Source organism: Terrapene carolina, unplaced genomic scaffold (assembly GCF_002925995.2).
Source record: "Terrapene carolina triunguis isolate 2854851 unplaced genomic scaffold, T_m_triunguis-2.0 Scaffold613, whole genome shotgun sequence".
NCBI lineage: Eukaryota > Metazoa > Chordata > Testudines > Emydidae > Terrapene > Terrapene triunguis.
Window position 1 is genome coordinate 6,694,747 of NW_020664964.1, and position 20,400 is coordinate 6,715,146.

A 20,400-nucleotide genomic window follows, 5' to 3' on the forward strand; every position below is an offset into this window, starting at 1 on the left:
GATCTTCACTATTCCTAATCTGTTTTATGTGAAAGGTGTTTGGATGTTAGGATAAGCAGCAGTATATAATCCTAAAATAGATAATGAAACCAGTAAGTATGCCTAATGAATTAGAACCATCTAAGTTCTCAAAACAATGTATGGATCACTACCACAATTGGTGTGGTCACTTCTTTTCCTGGTTATCCACACAGCCAGGAACAATCAAACCAGGAACCAGATAATGGAGGATTGAAAGATTAGAGGTATGGGCAGGATCCATAAAACAAATGTTCTCTTATGAAATGGTGTGCAGAATGAAGATGGAGAATCCTTGAGTTTGGGAAAACAGTTAATATCTTCTTGCCCCCAACTCAGAAGAGGAAATCAAACATCACTTAATCTGTGTCTGTAAGGTAGAAATAAGCAGTCATAGCTGTATGGTCATCTATAGCATTTGATGTGGCTTTTCTTAGCTCAGGGTGTGAAGATTTAATTTTCTAAATTTTATTTTTGATTGCTTTCAACTTGATATTATTGTTGCAGTCCTATAAATATAAGTAGCAGTTCTGTTTTATTTTTCACTGTAATGTTATAATACAAATATCTTTAAATGTTAAATACTTCGCTATAATTTAGTTTTCTATGTACAGTTCCTCCCTGTTTATATACCTTCAGAAGAGGAAAAGAAAAACCCATCTTTGTATGCAAATAATGTCAGACGTGTAATGGCAGAGTAAGTATGCTGATAATATATTGGATTATAGACTAGAAATAGATGCTTGATTTCACTTTGGTATCAAAAAGAAGTATTGAAGGTTATCAGTATTTGCCTGCCTGCAGATAAATGTAGGTTATATTTCATAATGATGTATTTAAAACTTCTTACATATTGTTAACTTTTCTTTCTGATGTATTTTATTATTTGAGAAAAGTAAGAAACTGCAATGATTGGCAGAAAGCAAGTACTATAGCAACACTGTACAGCCTTTACTGTAGTTCCTTTAGCTGTCTATGTACTTCAGATTTTAACATGGCACTTACCACATTTTGTTATGGTTTAAGAACTTGGCAAAAAGAAATAGTGACTATAACTTGAAGTTTAAGCTTTGTAAGAGAATTTACTTGTTTAAAAAAATGGAGGAAAAAATAGATTACACCTAGCATCGTAAATGTGTATATAATTTTTCTGTCTGACATTATTTCAAATGTAAAAATATAGAAATCTAAAAAGAGGTTCATGATAGTGAGCTCAGTCTGTCTTAATGATATAATACTGATTAAATGTGAAACACTATTTCCAAAGGCAAATAATGTTGCACAGTTAAGGACTCATGATTCATGAAATGCACAAACTTTAACACTGTTCCATTATGTTTATGCACTGATAGTGTAGGTACACAATCATATGTTTATTTCTCAAGTAATATATATTGTACAATTTTTGTACCACCTCAGCAATACACACAGCACCTTATAATTCTTACATAATTTCCCTGTCATAATAGTCCAGTGTTTCTTTTGACTTAAACTTATAATACATGTCTTACTTTCTATATATTTATCTTAATTTGGTCAGCAACCTTGTTTACATTTACATTTAACAGGATATTTTATGTCCTTATTTTATTTATTTATATATAATATATAAAATATATATTGTGTGTGTGTGTGTGTATATGTATGTGTGTATATATATATATATATATATATATATATAAAAATAATTGGGCTTGCTTAGGATAGTATTGATGTATGTTTTTAATGATTACTTGTTTGACGGTATTGCTAACATAGAAGTGTATCTGATATGTATTTTTCCTGTGGCTTATACTCAAACTGTCTTAAGGAAGTTCAAATATTACTTTATCTAAATATTGGATGTGTTCTAAATGTTTCTAAGCTGTTGCTTTAATTTGACATATGAATGTGTGTAGAATTTATACTCAAACACTGATTTAAAGGTTGTATATATTTCTAACTAGACAAAAAATAAAATGAAAACTGATTTTTCCATAGAATTGCCATAAAATGTATGCTTTTCCATGAGATAAGTATAAGAAAGCCATAGTATATTTACAATAAGATGTATTTATTAAACAAAATTGAAGTGGGGACAATGTAGCTGTGAAACTGTATGTATGCCAGCACAGAGGGTTAAATCTCTCTCCCTTGCCCTGTCAATTAACTGTTCTTGAGGATCCCCCTGCCAGGTGTCTCCTGAGGTCCCAAGGGGGGACTCCTCCTTCTGCTTCCTGGAGTCCTGCAGGGGTACTCTGGAAGAGGTCTGCCTCCATTTCTGCCTGGTGTGGATGATGCCAAGGGGTTGTGGGAAATCTTTTTTCCTTACTCCCCCATTCTGCTCGTCTGGATGGCTGGGAATGGTGGGGGATGGAAGAGTCTGAGCTTGATTCTCAGCACTTCTTTCTGCCTGGCTTTATAGAGAGACTCTTGGGTAAGGTTGTTCTTCCTTGGTACTGCTTGAGTTTGCCTTGGCCCTGCAGAAGGGTTAAAGGAAAGATGGAAATCTACTTCTGCAATCTTCTTGTGATACCTGTTACCTCCTCCCAGTGCTGCCTGATATTGCATCTGGTTCCCTGTTTTTTTGGGAGAGGGCATTCGGCCATACTGCCCAGTCTCATTGCCTTTCCCAGCCCCACAGAAAGGTATGTTGGGTAACCACTTGTCTCAGCTTGCACTGAGAGGGTCATCTTTCCCCAGCACAAGTGGCATCCCTGTGCTTGGTTAACAGTTCTCCCCACTGTTTCTCACAGTCCTGGAGAAGGGAATGAGAGGAGAAGCATCTACTTTATCCTTTCCCCTTCCAGTGCCACTTTGTTCTCTACTTTGCCTCCTGTAAAAGAGGTTGGGAAGTACAGATTCTCCTCTGCTGCATGTATTCACTGTGTTGCCTAATCCCATGGAAGACTCCTTCCCCTTGCTCAATTCCACTTTTGTCAAGGATGTTCCCCAGAACACAGTCTTTGTGACTGTGTTAGTCAGTTCCCACTTGTATGTAGCTAGAATACTGTATTAAGGTAACTATCAGGCACACATACTTGTATCAAGGATGTAATACTTGAAGGGGAGTTAATCCAGGCACATTTTTCGTGTTCAAAATTTGAGTGCTGACACCTGGATACATACTTTGCAAGCATTAACACTTGAAGCAATTATCAACTGCTTGAACAGGTATAAATGCTTGACAAGTTCAAATACAGATGTCTGTGTTCTCACATATGCAAATGAACTCTTTAAAAATTGTATATAAGTATTCCTATAGCCAGAATCAACAATGTGGAAATCAAACCAAATCAAATGAAGTTTACCTCGTCTCCATACAAAGGAACTAGCCTCTGTCTCTGAAGCACCCTCCTGCAACAGAGTAACAGTCCCTGAAGTCCCCTGATGTGATTTTAAAAAACCAATCATATGGTGTGTGTGTATTTGTAACATTTTGACATCTAATTTTATACAAATCAATAAGCTTTGCTTCTTTCTTGTTTTTTCTGTTTTCTTTCGTCTCTTCACATTTTCTTCTATTTTTAATTTTCCCACCGATTGATGTTTATCTCTCCCTTCTTTGAAAGTACTATCTGCACTTTAAAATTACAGGGTTGGGATCCCAATTTTATACATTCCCCAAAACTGATTCTAGTTCGGTTTTACAAGCATAGGCAGCTGTGAACTGTGATTTAACCATATTCTTCACTTGTGCTACAACCCTGCAAAAGTTCAAAGGCTCTAGCACAGTTTAAGGTATCTATACTACAAGACCACAGTTAATTGTCGGGGAAGTTACCATGCTATAAATGGGTTCCCTCCCACAAAATGATGGATTATGTATTTTAAGTGGGTTCTAAATCTTTCCCTCAAGCTATCCTGTCTACCTTTATCCCCACTATCTTCCTCTGTCTTCCTCCTCTCTGTACTTTGCAGGCCCCTTTACACCTTTCTCCATTTTAAACACACTGCAGCTGCCCCTAAACCAGTATGTCTCTATTCTCCAGCCACTACATCTCTTCCCACTCCCTAAACTTCCCTTAGGAGGTTTTTACTGTGACACGTGCCCAAGACTGTGTACCTGTCTGCTAAAACAATGAGGAGTCCTTGTGGCATCTTAGAGACTAACAAATTTATTTGAGCATATGCTTTCGTGAGCTAGAACCCACTCCATCAGATGCATGGAGTGGAAAATACAGGAGCAGGAATAAATACATGAAAAGATGGGAGTTGCCTTACCAAGTGTGAGGAACTCCCATCTTTTCATGTATTTATACCTGCTCCTGTATTTTCCACTTCATGCATCTGATGAAGTGGGTTCTAGCCCACGAAAGCTTATGCCCAAATAAATTTGTTAGTCTCTAAGGTGCCACAAGGACTCCTCGTTGTTTTCGCTGATACAGACTAACACAGCTACCACTCTGATACCTGCTTGCTGTGCCTCTTCCCTTTGTTAAGAGTGGAGAAGATGAGTAGTTCACAGCAGGCCCTGCTAGTGGGAGAACAGAACAGTGTTTTTAGAAAAATATCCTGTTTAGTGCTAGTAGGTAAGCCTTTGGAGGCTGTGAAGAGTAGCACTTTGTAAATAGCTTAACTGCTTATTGATGTGGAAGTATTATGGAGGACCACCCCAATGGGCAAGCAATGGGTGCTCTGTCATCAGTATTTTAAGTTACGTACAAAGTGGGTAAACATTAATCACATTTGACAGATTCAATTAACTCTCAGAAACAAATCTTCCATTAATTTTAATGGAATATTTCCTCTAACTCCCCTAGCCAGCTTTCAAAATCTCAACCAGAGATCTGAAGCAGTTCACTTACGTGCTCTCTGGTCTAATCTAATAGATACGAAGTCTTGGCTCAAATACCAGGTTAACAGATTCTCTGTATGACTTTGGGTGAGTCACTTAACTTGTATGTCTTAGTTACTCAGAGGGAAGTGGTATTATTTGCATACAGCTTAGTGGAGTGGTGAAAAGCCTTGCTAAATAAGTTTTGTGAACTGTAAAGGAATATTAAAGGCACTCTGTTGAAGAGGTGGGAGCAGTGCTCAAGGCTTCCTGGTTCAGCCCTGTTCTCATTCCATCAGGCCAAGAAAATATTTTTGGGCAAAGATCAGCACATAAAGAGAACTATCCATTTCCCAAAACTATTCCTGAGCTTGTCTAGAATTTTGGACTTATTTAGAATAGCTCTGGGCACCAAAATTAACATGGCACATACATGTACAGCACATCCAGGCTCCTGCTAAAATGGAAAGGCAATTTTTGCCTGGGTGTCAGTTTTCAACAAATTTTCCTGAAGCTTAGCAGAGCATATGCTGTGCACAAAAGATTGTCTTCAGTATCTGTAGGTATTTTTAATGTCAAATTTGAAATGTAAGGTTCTGCTTATTGCAGTATGTCCCCAAAATGATCCTTGTAACTTCTGAAAATAGTTATGAGAGGGTGAAAATGCAGTTTTCCTCAGAAAAACCCACTTACTTTTGGGGTTGTGACTCTTAAGGGCAGCTGCTGCTCCTGCAGGAGGAGCCCTATTAAATAAAAACAGTTCATTGTTGTTTTTTGAACGAGAGTTGCTTGGACAAAAAAGGCTTTAACAGGTGTGCCTTGGATAGCAGTAAAATGTCTGGACAATATTTCTTCTGCTGCTTATGTCTTGGTGAGGATCACTTCCTTGCTAAGTGCTTAGTCAGTGGTGGCATCTTCTCATGCTCATAAAGATATAATTGTCTACTGGCCTTCCTTTTTAGAGGAATCATTGAAGGCCCAATCTATGGATCCACCTGCTTTAGAGCTGAGTATCTCTAGAGGTCCAGAAGATCAACTTCTAGATCAGTTCTCAAGTCAACCTTGTCTAATGTGGCTTAGGTTCAGGATGAGTCATCTTGACTGTAATGGCTTCTTCAGTACTTACATAATCTTGAGTGCCAAAGTCTTCAGTGTTGACTGAACCCTCAGGGCATTTGGCTACAGGAACTGGTGGCAGTCCCAAGGTTTCTGTGTCATGGACCCATTTGATTAGTTAGGGCTGATGCTTTCCTCTATAGAATCACAGAGAAATCACAATCTTCTTCCTCCCCTTAAGGCAAAAGGAAGAGACATGGCTCTGACTTTTCAGCACCATCTGGAAGAATGCTTCTCTGCAACGTTAGTAGAGGTTCCAAGAAGCATCACTTTTGAAGTACTTCGGTGGATCAGCAGTTGTCCCATAGACTACATCAATGAACTCTGTCCAGTGACCAGTCCAGATCCAAGTAGTGGTCAACTCCTGCTATGTCCTCTCCAGTAGAGATTACTAACATGTATTTTCATATTGATTCAGACAGGAGAGTTTTCTGTGCTGAGGCTAGTATCCAAGAGCTATCTGAGTTGGGTGAGCTACCAAGTGGGAAAGACCTTGATATTGCCCTAAGTAGTTCTTATGTCAGAGACTCCTCCACCTATAACGATAGCTCTTCTCCTTCCAGGATAGAAGGGAATGTCTCCAATGAGACCCCCCCCACTGGGCTTTGATAATGATCTATATAGTTTTGCACATGGGAGCAAATGGCCTTTTGTAAAAGGTCACCTCAAATGTCTGCATCTATTTGCTTCTGCTTTCCATTCTGGCTGCAAGTTCTCTCTCCATCCCTCCGCCATCTTCTCCCCTAGTTTGAGAGGCATCATCAATATGGCCTGTAGGATACTGAGGGAGATGTACATGATTCTACTGATGTCAAAATTTGTGTATGTCTCCTGATGATTCTGTGAAAGTAACAAACTTGTCATTGCCAGATGATTGCTATGAGTTTCCCGGGCCATTGTGATACTTGAATGAGGCATTTGGATATGACCACTGTCCTGGAGAAAACTCAAACTCTTAAACTTATTTTAAAATGAACAGAAGGAAAGTAGTATACTTCCAGTTCTCAAAGAACTGTTTGGACTGTTTACAGAGCTCCATCTGACTTCTTCATTGGCCTCTATGGAGGCAAACCAAAGTGAAGTACTTGTCTAAAGTGTTGTAACAGCATTCTGAATGTTTCTACCAACATCCTCTATTGGGTCTTTACGGTTTCTGCTGCTATTGAGTGTCTGAAGGGCTCTGGGACTTGCTATCTCCAGCTGCATTTATTTTTCAATATAATAATGTGCAACATTCTGCCTGAATAGGAATAAGGACAGAATGATTTATGTATGGGACAAATTGACCTCAAAATCAACAGAAAGGACCTCCACCCATTTCCTGGGGGCACAAGAAAATGGCATTTCTTGTCCTTCTCTCCCTCTCCCTCCAGCTTTAATGATGATAAGATACTACAGTTCTGTGGGATAAACATATAGTGCTTGTATACTTAAAAGCTTGTATACTTGTCAGCCTTCTTGATGATGTTGAGCTACTTATGAAAATATTGTGTACTACCCCACACACTTAATAATAACCACTTAATGTACTGTCTTACACATCACAAATCATAATCCTCAGCTGTACTTCTATGTAGTTCCAGAGCTCTTTAGGGTACTGATAAAGTTGCATCACTTAAGTCTTTTCAGACCAGTGTACAAGGGCTTATTTAACATCCTTACTCTTTCCATCTGTTTCATTTTCTGTTCCACATCTTTGTATAGATTGCCTGTTCTTCAGAAGTTCACATTTAAGTGTCTGGTGGATGCCTCCTTAAAAGTAGCATCTACTTTAATTACTCTTATTATAATATCCAGCAACACTAATAACAGGAAAGATGTCTGGTGCAGTCAGTTGCGAAGTTCTGTCTTTAGTGGGATATTTGAGAATTTCATCAGAACAAACATCAAAATATTATGAGTGAGTGATTGATGATAGGTTGAGCAATAAAACTGGCTTGATGGCTGGCATGCACCTATATTTTGATTTGAATGCACCCCTTTTCACACAGATACATTGTCAAAAATGTTAAGTATTTCATACTTCTGTTTTGACAGTCCTGGATACTCCATTCATAAAGTAGGCTTGAAATGCAAAATATCATGTTTATAATTTATTTCAAAAAATTGTCTTACATTAGTTCTAGTAAGTCCTCTTCTTTATTAGTTAGATCTACAGATATTCCACTTTCAGCATTTACAAAAGGATTTGTAATTCTTTAATCATTAGTAACTTACGAGGGAAAATTTTCACTAAATTCTTCTTTGAAAGAACAAGGGTCATAGATCCTTCATCTTCATCATGTCATTTCACTTAATTTTTCCATAGGAAATCCTTTAAGTGTAGTCAAGGTTCAAATTGAGAAAATGGTGAAGGTACTCTTCCAAGCTCTCTAGTAAGCAGTTCTGGACAATTGCAAGCTTCTTGGAGGGCATTTGCTCTATAATAAACTGAGTTGGGGTGTTGAACAATTCAAGGAAAAAAGGTTGTCACCTGTCCTGCTAAGGGCCTGTTACAAGTTTTAATGTTTGCGTTCTTTGACATAAAAGAAAATGAGGGTACAGATTCTTATAATATAATAGCAGTCACAGTGCCTCAAAGATTTGTAAGATTAATTTTCAGGTAACAAACTGGCAGACCACCAAAAAGTTGCCCATGCACCACAGGTTGAAAACCATTGCTTTAGAGATTTCATTCCCAAAACTCTGCTCCTCACGGAGGGTAACAGGGATAGTGTGGAGTGGGAAGAGAAAAGGAGAACTCTGGAGCTTTACACCAACTCTCACATAAACCCATATATCTCATATGAAAAAGGTATAGAACCTTCAGTCCAAGAAGTGAGCATAAGAGGAAGGTTCACCTGGGACTGAGATTTTTTGAGCAAGTGAGGGTGTCGGGGAATTGATTAGGAACATAAAAACTGTCATACTTGATTAGACGAGTGGTCCATATAGCCCATTATCCGGTTTCTGGCAGTGCTAGTACCAGAGCTTATGGGGGAGTGTACAGAACAGGGCAGTTGGAGTGATCCACTTCTGTCTTTGTCAAGGCTGGATCCCCACTTTGAACCTTAGGGTACAAATGTAGGGGCCTGCATAAAAACTTCTAAGCTTATCTACCAGCTTAGCTTTGGTCCGCTGCCACCATCACAAGAATTCCCTCCCTGGGAAGCCTTGAGAAACCTTTCACCAATTCCCTGGTGAACACAGATCCAAACCCCCTTGGATCTTAAAACAAGGAGAAATTAACCATCCCCCTCCTTCCTCCCACCAACTCCTGGTGAATACAGATCCAAACCCCCTTGGATCTTAAAACAAGGAGAAATTAACCATCCCCCCTCCTTCCTTCCACCCTCCTTTCACCAACTCCTGGTGAATACAGATCCAAACCCCCTTGGATCTTAAAACAAGGAGAAATCAATCTGGTTCTTAAAAAAGAAGGCTTTTAATTAAAGAAAAAGGTAAAAATCATCTCTGTAAAATCAGTATGGAAAATACTTTACAGGGTAATCAAACTTAAAGAGCTCAGAGGACCCCCCTCTGTCTTAGGTTCAAAGTACAGCAAACAAAGATACACACTCTGGTAAAAAGGTACATTTACAAGTTGAGAAAACAAAGTAAATCTAAGACGCCTTGCTGTCTTTTTACTTACTAGTTTGAAAATAGGAGAGACTTGTTTAGAAAGATGGGGAGAACCTGGATTGATGTCTGGTCCCTCTCAGTCCCAAGAGCGAACCACCCCTTAAAACAAAGAGCACACACACAAACCTTTCCCCCCCCAAGATTTGAAAGTATCTTGTCTCCTTATTGGTCCTTGGGTCAGGTGTCAGCCAGGTTACCCGAGCTTCTTAACCCTTTACAGGTAAAAGGATTTGGAGTCTCTGTACACAGAGAGCTGTTACCCTTCCCTTCATAGTTATGACAGTCTTCCACTCCCAGATTCTGGCAGTCAGAGGTTTAGGGTTGCCCCGAGCATTGGGTGACATCCCTGAACATCTTGGCTAATAGCCATTGATGGATTTATCCTCCATGAACTGGTCTAGTTATTTTTGAACCCTGATATATATTGGCCATCACAATATCCCATGCTAATGAGTTACTTCCTCTTGTTTGTATTAAATCTTCTGCCTAATAATTTATTTGGGTGACTTCTGGTTTTTGTGTTGTGGGTAAATAACACTTCTCTATTAATTCCCCCCCCCCCCATTCATGATTTTATAGACCTCTATTATATACCCACTTGTCTCTTTTCTAAGATGAACAGCCCTTGCCTTTCCTCTTGTCGAAACCGTTCCATACCCTTGATGATCTTTTTTGCCCTTCTTTGAGCCTTTTCCAGTTCAATTATATCCTGGATACATTCAATGCATGGGTCCACCATAGATTTATGTAGTAGCATTATGACATTTTCTATATTACTTTCTGTCCCTTTCCTAATGGTTCCTAACATTCTGTTAGTCTTTTTGACCGTAGCTGTGCACTGAGCTGAAGTTTTCAGAGAACTATCCACGGTGACTCCTAGACTACTTTTAGAATTCATTTAGAACCTGTCATTATATATGTATAGTATGGATTTTTTCCAATGTGCATTACTTTGCACTTCTCAGTGTTAAATTTTGTCTGCCATTTTGTTGCCCGGTTCACCCTGTAACTCTTTGCAGTCCTCTTTGGACTTAACTATCTTGAATAATTTAGATTGTCTGCAGACTTTGCCACCTCACTGGTCGTTCCCTTTTCCAGATCATTAATGAATATGTTGAACAGCACAGGTTGCACTACAAATCCTTGGAGGACCCTGCTGTTTACCTCTCTCCATTGTGAAAACCGATCATTTATTACTACTCTTTGGGCATGGCTACACTTGCAGATGTAGAGCGCTTTGAGTTAAACCAGCCTTTGTAGAGTGCAGTAGGGGAAGCGCTGCAATCTGGCCACACTGACAGCTGCAAGCACACTGGCGTGGCCACATTAGCAGCTCTGGCAATGGCCACAGAGAGCAGTGCATTGTGGTAGGTATCCCAGCATGCAAGTGGCTTCAATGTACTTTTCAAATGAGGGGGGGATGGAGTGTGACAAGGAGTGTGTTGTGGGTATATGGCGGGAGAGAGTGGGTTTTTGGGGGGCTGAGAGCATGTCAGCATGCTTTCTTGTAAGTTCAGACAGCAGCAGACCCCCCCTCCCCCGCCTCTCTCTCTCTCACACTGCATTCCACAGTAATGGTTGCTTTGTCTCGGAGCAGATAAGCATGCTGGCTGTCAGAAACGGAGCTTTCAAAGGGCATATCGGCATGCCTGCAGTGATTCCAAAACAATGACAAGAGTGGCCACTTGACTTAAGGGGATTATGGGATGTTTCCGGAGGCTGATCAGAGCTCAGTAATGCAACACCTCATTCACACTGACACCCGGGCGTTTCAGCCAATGCGCACCAAGTGTTAATCTTTTCGCCGAGGTGGAGTACCAGGAGCGCTCTAGCCCTGGAGTCAGAGCGCTCTACGTGCCTTGCCATTGTGGACGGGTAGTGAGCTAGGGCGCCCAGGGCTGCTTTAATGCGCTCTAACTCGCAAGTGTAGCCAAGCCCTTTGATTCCTGTTTTAAGCTTACAACCAGTTTTTTCAGGAGAAATTAATCAAGTTGGGTAACTGAGAGAACTGGACATGTGTTTGCAGTAGGTGGTGGAGCTGATTTGATTTTCTGTGGAGGAAAGGGCAGCAGGAATTGTCAGATGCCTTGTTAGGAGGAGACAGAAAAACTTGTTAGGTTATTGAGGAAATGTGACATAACAGGGTACAATCCAGACTAATGAGCAGCTGTGTCACCCCTGCCCTATAATCTGGGTTGCCCTTTACAATGCCTTGCTGCTGTAGCTTCAAGCATGGACTGCTCACAAACAGCCTCCAGGATGTAAGTCACTCCCAGCTATATCACTGTGTGTGCTGCAGCCAGACAGCCCTGCCTTGGCTCTCACCAGCCTTGGTTATGCTGTAGAGTGACCCCCAACAACCTCCCCAGTCCACGATCTTCCCCCAGAAATGTATGTCCTGTATGGCACCGCCGTCTCCTGGACAATACAAATATGGTTGTGTGTTATTCCTTTAAGGGAATAATATGCACACAACTTGTTAGCCCAAATGGAGATACCCAGACACTTCATCTTGAACCCACTGGATTAGATAAAACAAGTTTAACTACAAAGAGAGATTTTAAGTGAGTACTAGTAATGAGGCATATAAGTCAGAAAGGTTACAAGAAATACAAAGATAAACCGCTTACTGGTGCCTAACTTAACAAATTATATTTGATTCAAAGCAAAGTTTTCTCACCGTGTGCTTTCAGCAGTCTCACTGACCAGACTTTTTAGGTCAGGACCCCTCCCCTAGCATCAAATGGCTGCTTCCTTTGTCTCTTCAGATGCACTGAATGCGATGGACAGGGGGAGAGAGATAAAGGTGCCTCTGGGTGTTTGTCCCTCCTTGTTATAGTTTCAGTCCCCCTCTTGAAAAACATTTCCAGCTGAGAACCAGGAGCCAAAGAGTCTGTGCAGAAGGATATTCCCTGCTGATTTTTTTCACCTGTTGAACTTGCTTTGTCTTCCCTTTACTACTTAAATGCAATTCAGGCAAGTACACATTCCTTTGTTTAGGACAGAAATGTTTCCCAACTTGTTCCTGGGCAGAGCTATGGAGTTTGGAGTATGTGTTAACACCATACAGGGGAATCTTTTAACTTCACATACAACGTTGCCACACACATTTTAACAGACAATACTGACCAGCAAATTATGAGTTTTTAAATACCTCACAAGGCATATTTTGTACAAACATTATTACAAAGGGAGTGAACATGGGTATATTCTGTTACAGGAAGTTGTGAAGGTAAGACATTAAATAAAGCAGAAATTGGTAGCTGGGCAGATTTCTGGGATTGTTTCAGCAGAGAGGGGGGAAACTGAGGTTAACATCCTGATGTTTGAGCTTGAAAGGAGGGAAGTGGTTGCTGCCTAAGTTGGAGATAAGGGGCATTGTAGTATTCATTTCAACTATTTAAGTGAATAGTAGTCTTCAAACTTGATTAAAATTGACATTTTACAATGAAACAAACTTTAAAACTTGGGTGCCTTAAGCTAGGCATGTAGATCCATATTAGGGAACTATATTTAGATAACATTTTGGTCCTCAACATATATGCAGATAACTAAATATGGATTTAGATGCCTATAAAGCTAAATAAGAGAGCCTGATATTTTTAAGGGTGTTAGGGACATGCGCTTCTTATTGATTTCAATCTATTTTGTGGTCCCTGGCAAGTTAAAATTGATGGAAGTTCTGATTTCTCATCTTCAAAAGACAGGCTGCTTTTTAAAGTGCCTAAATATGGATTTAGGTACCTAAAATTAGGCACCAAAGAATGCAGATGTTGGCCTAAATAATAAATAGTGTATTCACATGCACATGTGATTGGATAACAAATTAAGCCTTCTACTAAATTCTGTTTGTTAAAGAAATAGGTGGGAAATGTTGCATCTGTGTGTACAGCACTCATTGAAAACTTCATAGATTCAAAGATTCCAAGCCTGGAAGGGACCATTGTGATCATCTACACTCACCTCCTATTTACACAGGGCATAGAACTTACTTCCAAATAATTCCTAGACCGTAGCTGGATGGATGGAGAATCCACCACAACCCTTGGCAAATTGTTCCAGTGGGTGATTACCCTCACTGTTAAAAATTTACTCCTTATTTCCCGACTGAATTTGTCTAGTTTCAACTTCCAACCATTAGATCATGTTATACCTTACTCTGCAGGATTCAATACCCCTTTATAAATTATTTGTTCCCCGTGTAGATACTTAGACTGTAATCAAGTCACTCCTTAACCTTTTCTTCTTCTTGGAGTGCCTGCTCATGTCGATTCCATTCTAGGTGTGCGCGCGCGCCCATATGCGCAGCGGTTGGAGATTTTTGTCTTAGCAGTACCCATAGGGCCAGCTGTGGCGCCCTCTAGAGTTCCGTGCTCATGCCGCGGTATATCAGTTGCTGCAGGCCCACACCCTCTCTGTTCCTTCTTACTGCCCGTGGTGGTCAGTCGGAGCACCTATCTTGCTTGACAAGAGCTAGCGGTTTTTCTTCCCTGGGACTGCGTGCCTCTTGTACAATTGTTGGTAGCATTAAGTAGTTGTTAAGTGTTAGTTAACAGTTAGGGTCCCAGTGGGGACTTTGTCCCACAGTGGGGTATGCCCTGGGCTCCCAGGTTTAAGCCCTGCTCAGACTGCAGCAGGTCTGTCTGTGAGTGACCCCCATAACAGCTGCCTTAAGTACTTGGGGGAGTCACACATTAAGGACCGTTGCCGGGATCTGCAAGAACTTTCGTCCCCACACCCAAAAGGAGTGGGATATTCACCTCAGGGCTCTCCTGATGGAGTCCACCCTCTGCCCAGCTTCCGAGCCTTCTATGCAGGCTGCACCGAGCACCTCGGCCTCCGTGCACAGCGAGCCGCTGGCACCAGCCTCTTCCCGACACCGTTCGCCATCGATGGTACCAAAAAAGAGGGCTAAGAAGCACTCTCTGGCCCCAAGCAAGAAGGCCCAGGGTCAGGGGACATCCAGCAAGGAACCCAGGCCTGCCCGCCAGCCTTCTCCGGAGCTACGTGAGCGTGCCTCCACGACTGGGCCCTTTAGCCCCCTTAAAGATCCGCCAACAACTCCTGGGAGCGGTATGGGCCCCGGAACCCTGCCTGCACCATCATCATTCCAAGCCCAGGCGCAGAGAGCGCACAGGTCTCCACCTGCCCCAATGATGCCTTTGGTGCCGCAAGAACAGGCTAAGGCTCCCGAGACAGCAAGCCCCCCATTAAGACCCCTCACGGGGCAGGGTAGTGCTGCCAGTCGCCGGACAAGAATCAATGATCTCCACTGTGTGGAGAATCCCGAGGCAGGTCCCAATCTCATCGTCGGTCGCCTGGACTCTGCTCGCAGTCTCCTCAGCGCTACTCTCCAGCACAGGGTCGACGCCCCACCATACTATCACCAGCATTGCTCACCCTCTCGCCGATCTACCACTAGACGTCAGTCCTGATCGCCGACACCCTCGGAACACTCCTCATCTTATTGCCAGTCCCCCCGGCACTGGGAGCGCTCTCCCTTGTACAGTTACCAGTCAGTTATGCCTGGCCAGTGAACACCGGTAGTTTCGACCAGTAAGCAGACTCAGGCATCAATGGCCCCTTCCTGGTCGCTGGAAGGTGGTTCCTCTGGCACGGAGGCCCAGTTCAGCCCATCGCCCTGATCTCAGCGACAGGATTGGGCACCAGAATCTTCTCCGCCGTCCACAGCACCGCAATGGCAGCAAGGCGAGTGGCCAACACAGTGGCCATATTGGAGAGTATGGGGCATTCCAGTGATGATGTGCCCTTCGCAGCGCACCTTGGTGGCTGTGTCGGAGCAAAGGTCGGCGGCTCCACCGGCACTGGGCCCAGTACTGGAAGGCCGTTCTGAGGTCGGGGTAGAGGATCCCGTACCCACCCCTAAACCTCCCTCTCCAGCGGTGGCCGAGCCTCCAGCGTCTCCGCTGGTGGCCAAGTCTTCCTCATCTTCCCCAGATGAGGCGGTTGTGGGGCCTTCCAGGGCTAGCCCTTGGGATGTCTTTAGGGAGCATCAAGTCCTTCTATGGCGGGTGGCCAAGAACTTGGGGCTCGAGGTGCAGGGGATGAAGAGCAGGAGGATGCCTTTTTCAATGTTCTCTCGGCCTCCACACCTGCCCAGGTCGCCCTGCCCGTAAACGACGGGGTCCTCAAGATTGCCAAATCGCTGTGGCAGACCCCATCCACCTCCCGCCCACCTCGAAATGGGCTGAGAAAAAGCACTTTGTGCCGGCCAAAGGTTTTGAATACCTTTATTCTCACCCACCTGCAGGCTCACTGGTTGTGTCTGCGGCCAATGAAAAGGAGAAGCAGGTACACACTGCCGCTGCTCCCAAGAATAAAGAAGCCAAAAAACTCGATTTATTTGGCAGGAAACTTTATTCACAGCCAGCCTACAAGTCCGGGTGGCGAACCATCAGGCCCTGTTGGGCTGATATAATTTTGATCTTTGGGACAGTCTCCAAAAGTTCCAGGACTCTCTTCTTCAGAGTCAGGCTCAGGACTTTGGTACCCTGGTAGAGGAAGGGACTGCGGCTGCCAGATATTCCCTGCAAATCGCATGGGAATTGGTGGACTTGATGGCAAGGGTGGTCAAATTGGCCGTAGTCATGCAATGCAGCTCCTGACTCCAGACAAGCGGGCCTGTCTCAGGAGACGGAGGCCTCTATTCAGGACCTCCCCTTTGACGGAATTGGGCTCTTCTCTGATCAGACAGACGCCAGGCTACACCGGTTGAAGGACACTAAAACTACCTTTCGCTCGTTGGGCATGCATACCCCCACAGTCTGCCAGAAAGCCATTTCAGCCTCCGCCACTGTCAAGGCCTTGGCAAGCCTGACAGGGATCTGCAAGAAGAAGGGACGCTGGGGTTAGCCATCGCCGCCCTTCCTACTCTCACTCGCCATCTGAGCCCGGACCCACTAAGAATCCAAGAGGGGCCAAAAGCAATGGTTTTGAGGGCGCACTTGAGAGCGACACTACAGTCATCCGGCCAGATCCTGCCCATCGTTTCCTCAACCGCCTTTCTCCCTACCACTTGGCCTGGTCGCAGGTTACCTCAGACTGCTGGGTCCTGGACATAATAGCTCGGGACTATACCCTGCAGTTTTTGGATACCCCTCCTTCTCACCCCCCGCTCCTTATCCCTCTTCAGGGACCCCTTTCACGAACAACTCCTGGTTCAGGAGGTCGACAAGCTCCTGCAGTTGGGGGCGGTTCCTCGGGACATGGAAGGCAGAGGATTCTATTCCGGATACTTCCTGATCCAAAGCGGGGCCTCAGACCCATCCTGGACCTGTGTGGCCTCAACAAGTCTGTCAAGAAGCTGAAGTTCCTCATGGTCTCCCTGGCCTCCATTATCCCCTCCCTAGATCTGGGGGACTGGTACATAGCTCTTGACTTAAAGGATGCTTACTTCCATGTCTCCATATTCCCAGGACACAGACGTTTCCTGCATTTCATAGTGGCTGGGCGCCACTTCCAGCTCATGGTGCTGCCCTTTGGCCTGTCCTTGGCCCCCAGGGTGTTCACGAAATGCATGGCGCCGGTAGCGGCTTACCTCATTGTCTTCGGTCAAGATACACCTGGCAGCCATTACGGCGTTCCACCCTCTGCTTCAGAGCAGGTCGGTCTTCACCAATCCCATGACGAGACGATTCCTGAAAGGTCTAAACACCTGTACCTGCACGTCCAGGACCTGGTCCCCCCGTGGGAACTGAATCTTATGCTTTCGAAGGTCATGGGCCCCTCCTTTGAACCCTTTGCTTCCTGCTCCCTTCTGCTTCTCTCCTGGAAAATGTCCTTCTGGGTCACTATAACTTCGGCCTGGTGGGTGTCCGAGATCAGGGCGCTCACGTCAGAGCCGCCTTATACGGTCTTCTACAAGGAGAAGGTCCAGCTGCGTCCACACCTGGCTTTTCTGCCCAAGGTCATTTCCGAGTTCCACACTGGCCAAGACATTTACTTACCGGTCCTCTGTCTGAAGCCTCATGCATCAGATGAGGAGTGCAGGTTCCATACTCTGGACGTCAGACGGGCGCTGGCCTTCTACATTGACAGAACACGGCCATTCCATAAGTCAGCCCAGAGAATCTCGTCTTGGATCACGGCCTGCATCCGCTATTGGTACGAGCTGGCAAAAGTGCCCCCACCAGCAATCGTGACAGCTCACTCCACTTGGGCGCAGGCAGCTTCGACAGACATCCTGGCGCAGGTGCCAATCCAAGAAATTTGTCAGGCCGCCACTTGGTAGTCTGTTCATACATTTGTGTCGCACTATGCACTGACCCAGCAGGCTCGAGATGACGTTGGTTTTGGTAGAGCTGTACTACAAGCTGCACGACGGTGAACTCTGAGCCCACCTCCATTGATATTGCTTGCGAGTCACCTAGAATGGAATCCTCATGAGCAAGCACTCGAAGAAAAAACAGTTACCTACCTTTTGTAACTGTTGTTTTTTGAGATGTGTTGCTTATGTCCATTCCATTACCCGCCGTCCTGCCTCTCTGTTGGAGTGGTCAGCAAGAAGGAACTGAGAGCACGTGGGCCGGTAGCACTTGATATACTGCGGCATGAGTGCCACTCTAGAGAGCATAGCTGGCCCTAAGGCAAAAATCTCCGATGGATGCGCATGTGGGCGCACGCACACCTAGAATGGAATCTACATGAGCAACACATCTAGAAGAACAACAGTTACAAAATGTAGATATAACAGGGTTTTTTTCTGGCTAAATAGATAGACTCAAAGAGTTCAATCACTATAAGGCATATTTTCTAATCCTTTAATCATTATCATGACTCTTCTCTGAACCTTCTGCAATTTATCAATCTCCATCTTGAACTGTGGACACCAGAGCTGGACATAGTATTTCAGGAGTGGTTGCAACAGAACCAAATAGAATAATCTCTCTCCTCATACTCGAGATTCCCATGTTTATGCATCTCAGGATTGCATTAGCCCTTTTGGCCACAGTGTCGCACTGAGAGCTCATGTTCAGCTATTATCCACCTCAACCCTTAAATCTTTTACAGATTCATTGCTTCCCAGGATAGATTCCCTCATTCTGTAAGTATGGCCTACATTCTTTGTTCCTAGATTTATATGTTTACATTAGCCTTATTAAAATGCATGTGATTTGCTTGTGCCTAGGTTACCAAGCAATCCAGGTCACACTGATCAGTGACCTGTCTTCTTCATTATTTACCACTCCTCCAATTTTTATTGATCTGCTAAGTTTATCAGTGATTTTAGATTTTTTCCAGGCCATTAATAAAAATGTTACAGTCTCGGGCCAAGAACCAATCCTTGGAGGTCTTTAATTTCTTGATCACAAATTTTATTCCACAAGAACTCTAACCATATTTATGTGCAGGTTAGATGGTGTACAGCGGGTGAGGAAGCTGATAAATATTTAGCTCTAAACTGTCTACAATGAGAGCAGCTCAGGGAGAGAAGGTGGTCATAATGAGCCTCCTTCCGCTTGCCAACCTGCATAAAGGCTGGATATAATTGCAGCCTGCGACCACTGAGGAGAGCAGGAACACACATTTTTCAAAAGTGATTACTGATGTTTGGGTGCCCAACTTGAGACATCTTAAAGGCGTTTTAAAATGCTTTCTTGGGAAGTGCTTAGCACCTGCCCTCTGAAAATCAAGCTGGCGGCGCAACTACACTTGCGCTTCACAGCGCTGCCGCGGCAGCGCTGTGAATTCTCAAGTGTAGCCAAGGCCTAAAATAAGGAGAGAACAAGTTAAGAATTATTTAGACAAGACAGATGTCTTCAAGTCACCAGGGCCTGATGAAATACATCCTAGAATAATCAAGAAGCTGACTGAGGAGGTATCTGAGCCATTAGCGATTATCTTTGAAAAGTCATGGATTCCAGAGAGATTCCAGAGGACTATAAAAGGGCAAATATAGTGCCAGTCTCTAAAAAGGGGAATAAGGACAACCTGGGGAATTACAGACCAGTCAGCTTAACTTCAGTACCTGAAAAATAATGGAGCAAATAAGCAATCAGTTTGCAAACACCTAGAAGATAATACGATAATAATTAACAGTGAGCATGGATTAGTCAAAAACAAATGATGTCAAACCAACCTAATAGTTTTCTTTGACAGAGTAACAGGCCTTGTGGATGAGGGGAAGCAGTAGATGCGGTAATCTTGACTTTATTAAGGCTTTTGATATTGTCTTGCATGACTTTCTCATAAACAAACTAGGGAAATACAACCTAGATGGAGTTACTATAAGGTGGGTGCATAAGTTGTTGGAAAACCATTTCCAGAGAGTAGTTATCAGTGGTTCACAGTCAAGCGGGAAGGGCATATTGGGTGAGATAACCCGCAGGGATTAGTTCTGGATCTGGTTCTGTTCCATATCTTCATCAATGGTTTAGTTAATAGCATCGAGAGTAACCTTATAAAGTTTGTGGACAGTACCAAGCTTGGAGGGGTTGCAAATACTTTGGAGGGTAGGAGTAAAATTCAAAATGATCTGGACAAACTGGAGAAATGGTCTGCAGTAAATAGGATGAAATTCAATAAGGACAAATGCAAAATACTCCACTTAAGAAAGAACAATCAGTTGCACATGTACAAAATGAAAAAACACTGACTAGGATAGAGTACTGCGGAAAGGGATCTGTGGGTCAGTGGATCACAAGCTAAATGTGAGTCGAGTAACACTGTTGCAAAAAAAGCAAACATCATTCTGGGATGTATTAGCAGGAGTGTTGTAAGCAAGACACGAGAAGTAATTCTTCTGCTTTACTCTGTGCTGATTAGGCCTCAACTGAAATATTGTGTCCAGTTCTGGGCACCACATTTCAGGAAAGTTTTGTACAAATTGGAGAAAATCCACAGAAGAGCAACAAAAATGATTAAGATCT

At 43.3% G+C, this 20,400-nt stretch overlaps 1 protein-coding gene across 2 annotated transcripts in view; it reads left to right on the top strand.

Moving 5' to 3' along the window:
* LPCAT1 (lysophosphatidylcholine acyltransferase 1) overlaps positions 1-20,400 on the top strand; it is a 146,697-nt gene that overhangs the window by 48,555 nt on the left and 77,742 nt on the right. For both annotated transcript variants that reach the window (XM_026659250.2, XM_026659249.2), the window contains exon 8: positions 633-715. In XM_026659250.2, coding sequence (XP_026515035.1) covers positions 633-715 — 83 coding nt within the window. The remainder of the gene's footprint in view (positions 1-632; positions 716-20,400) is intronic.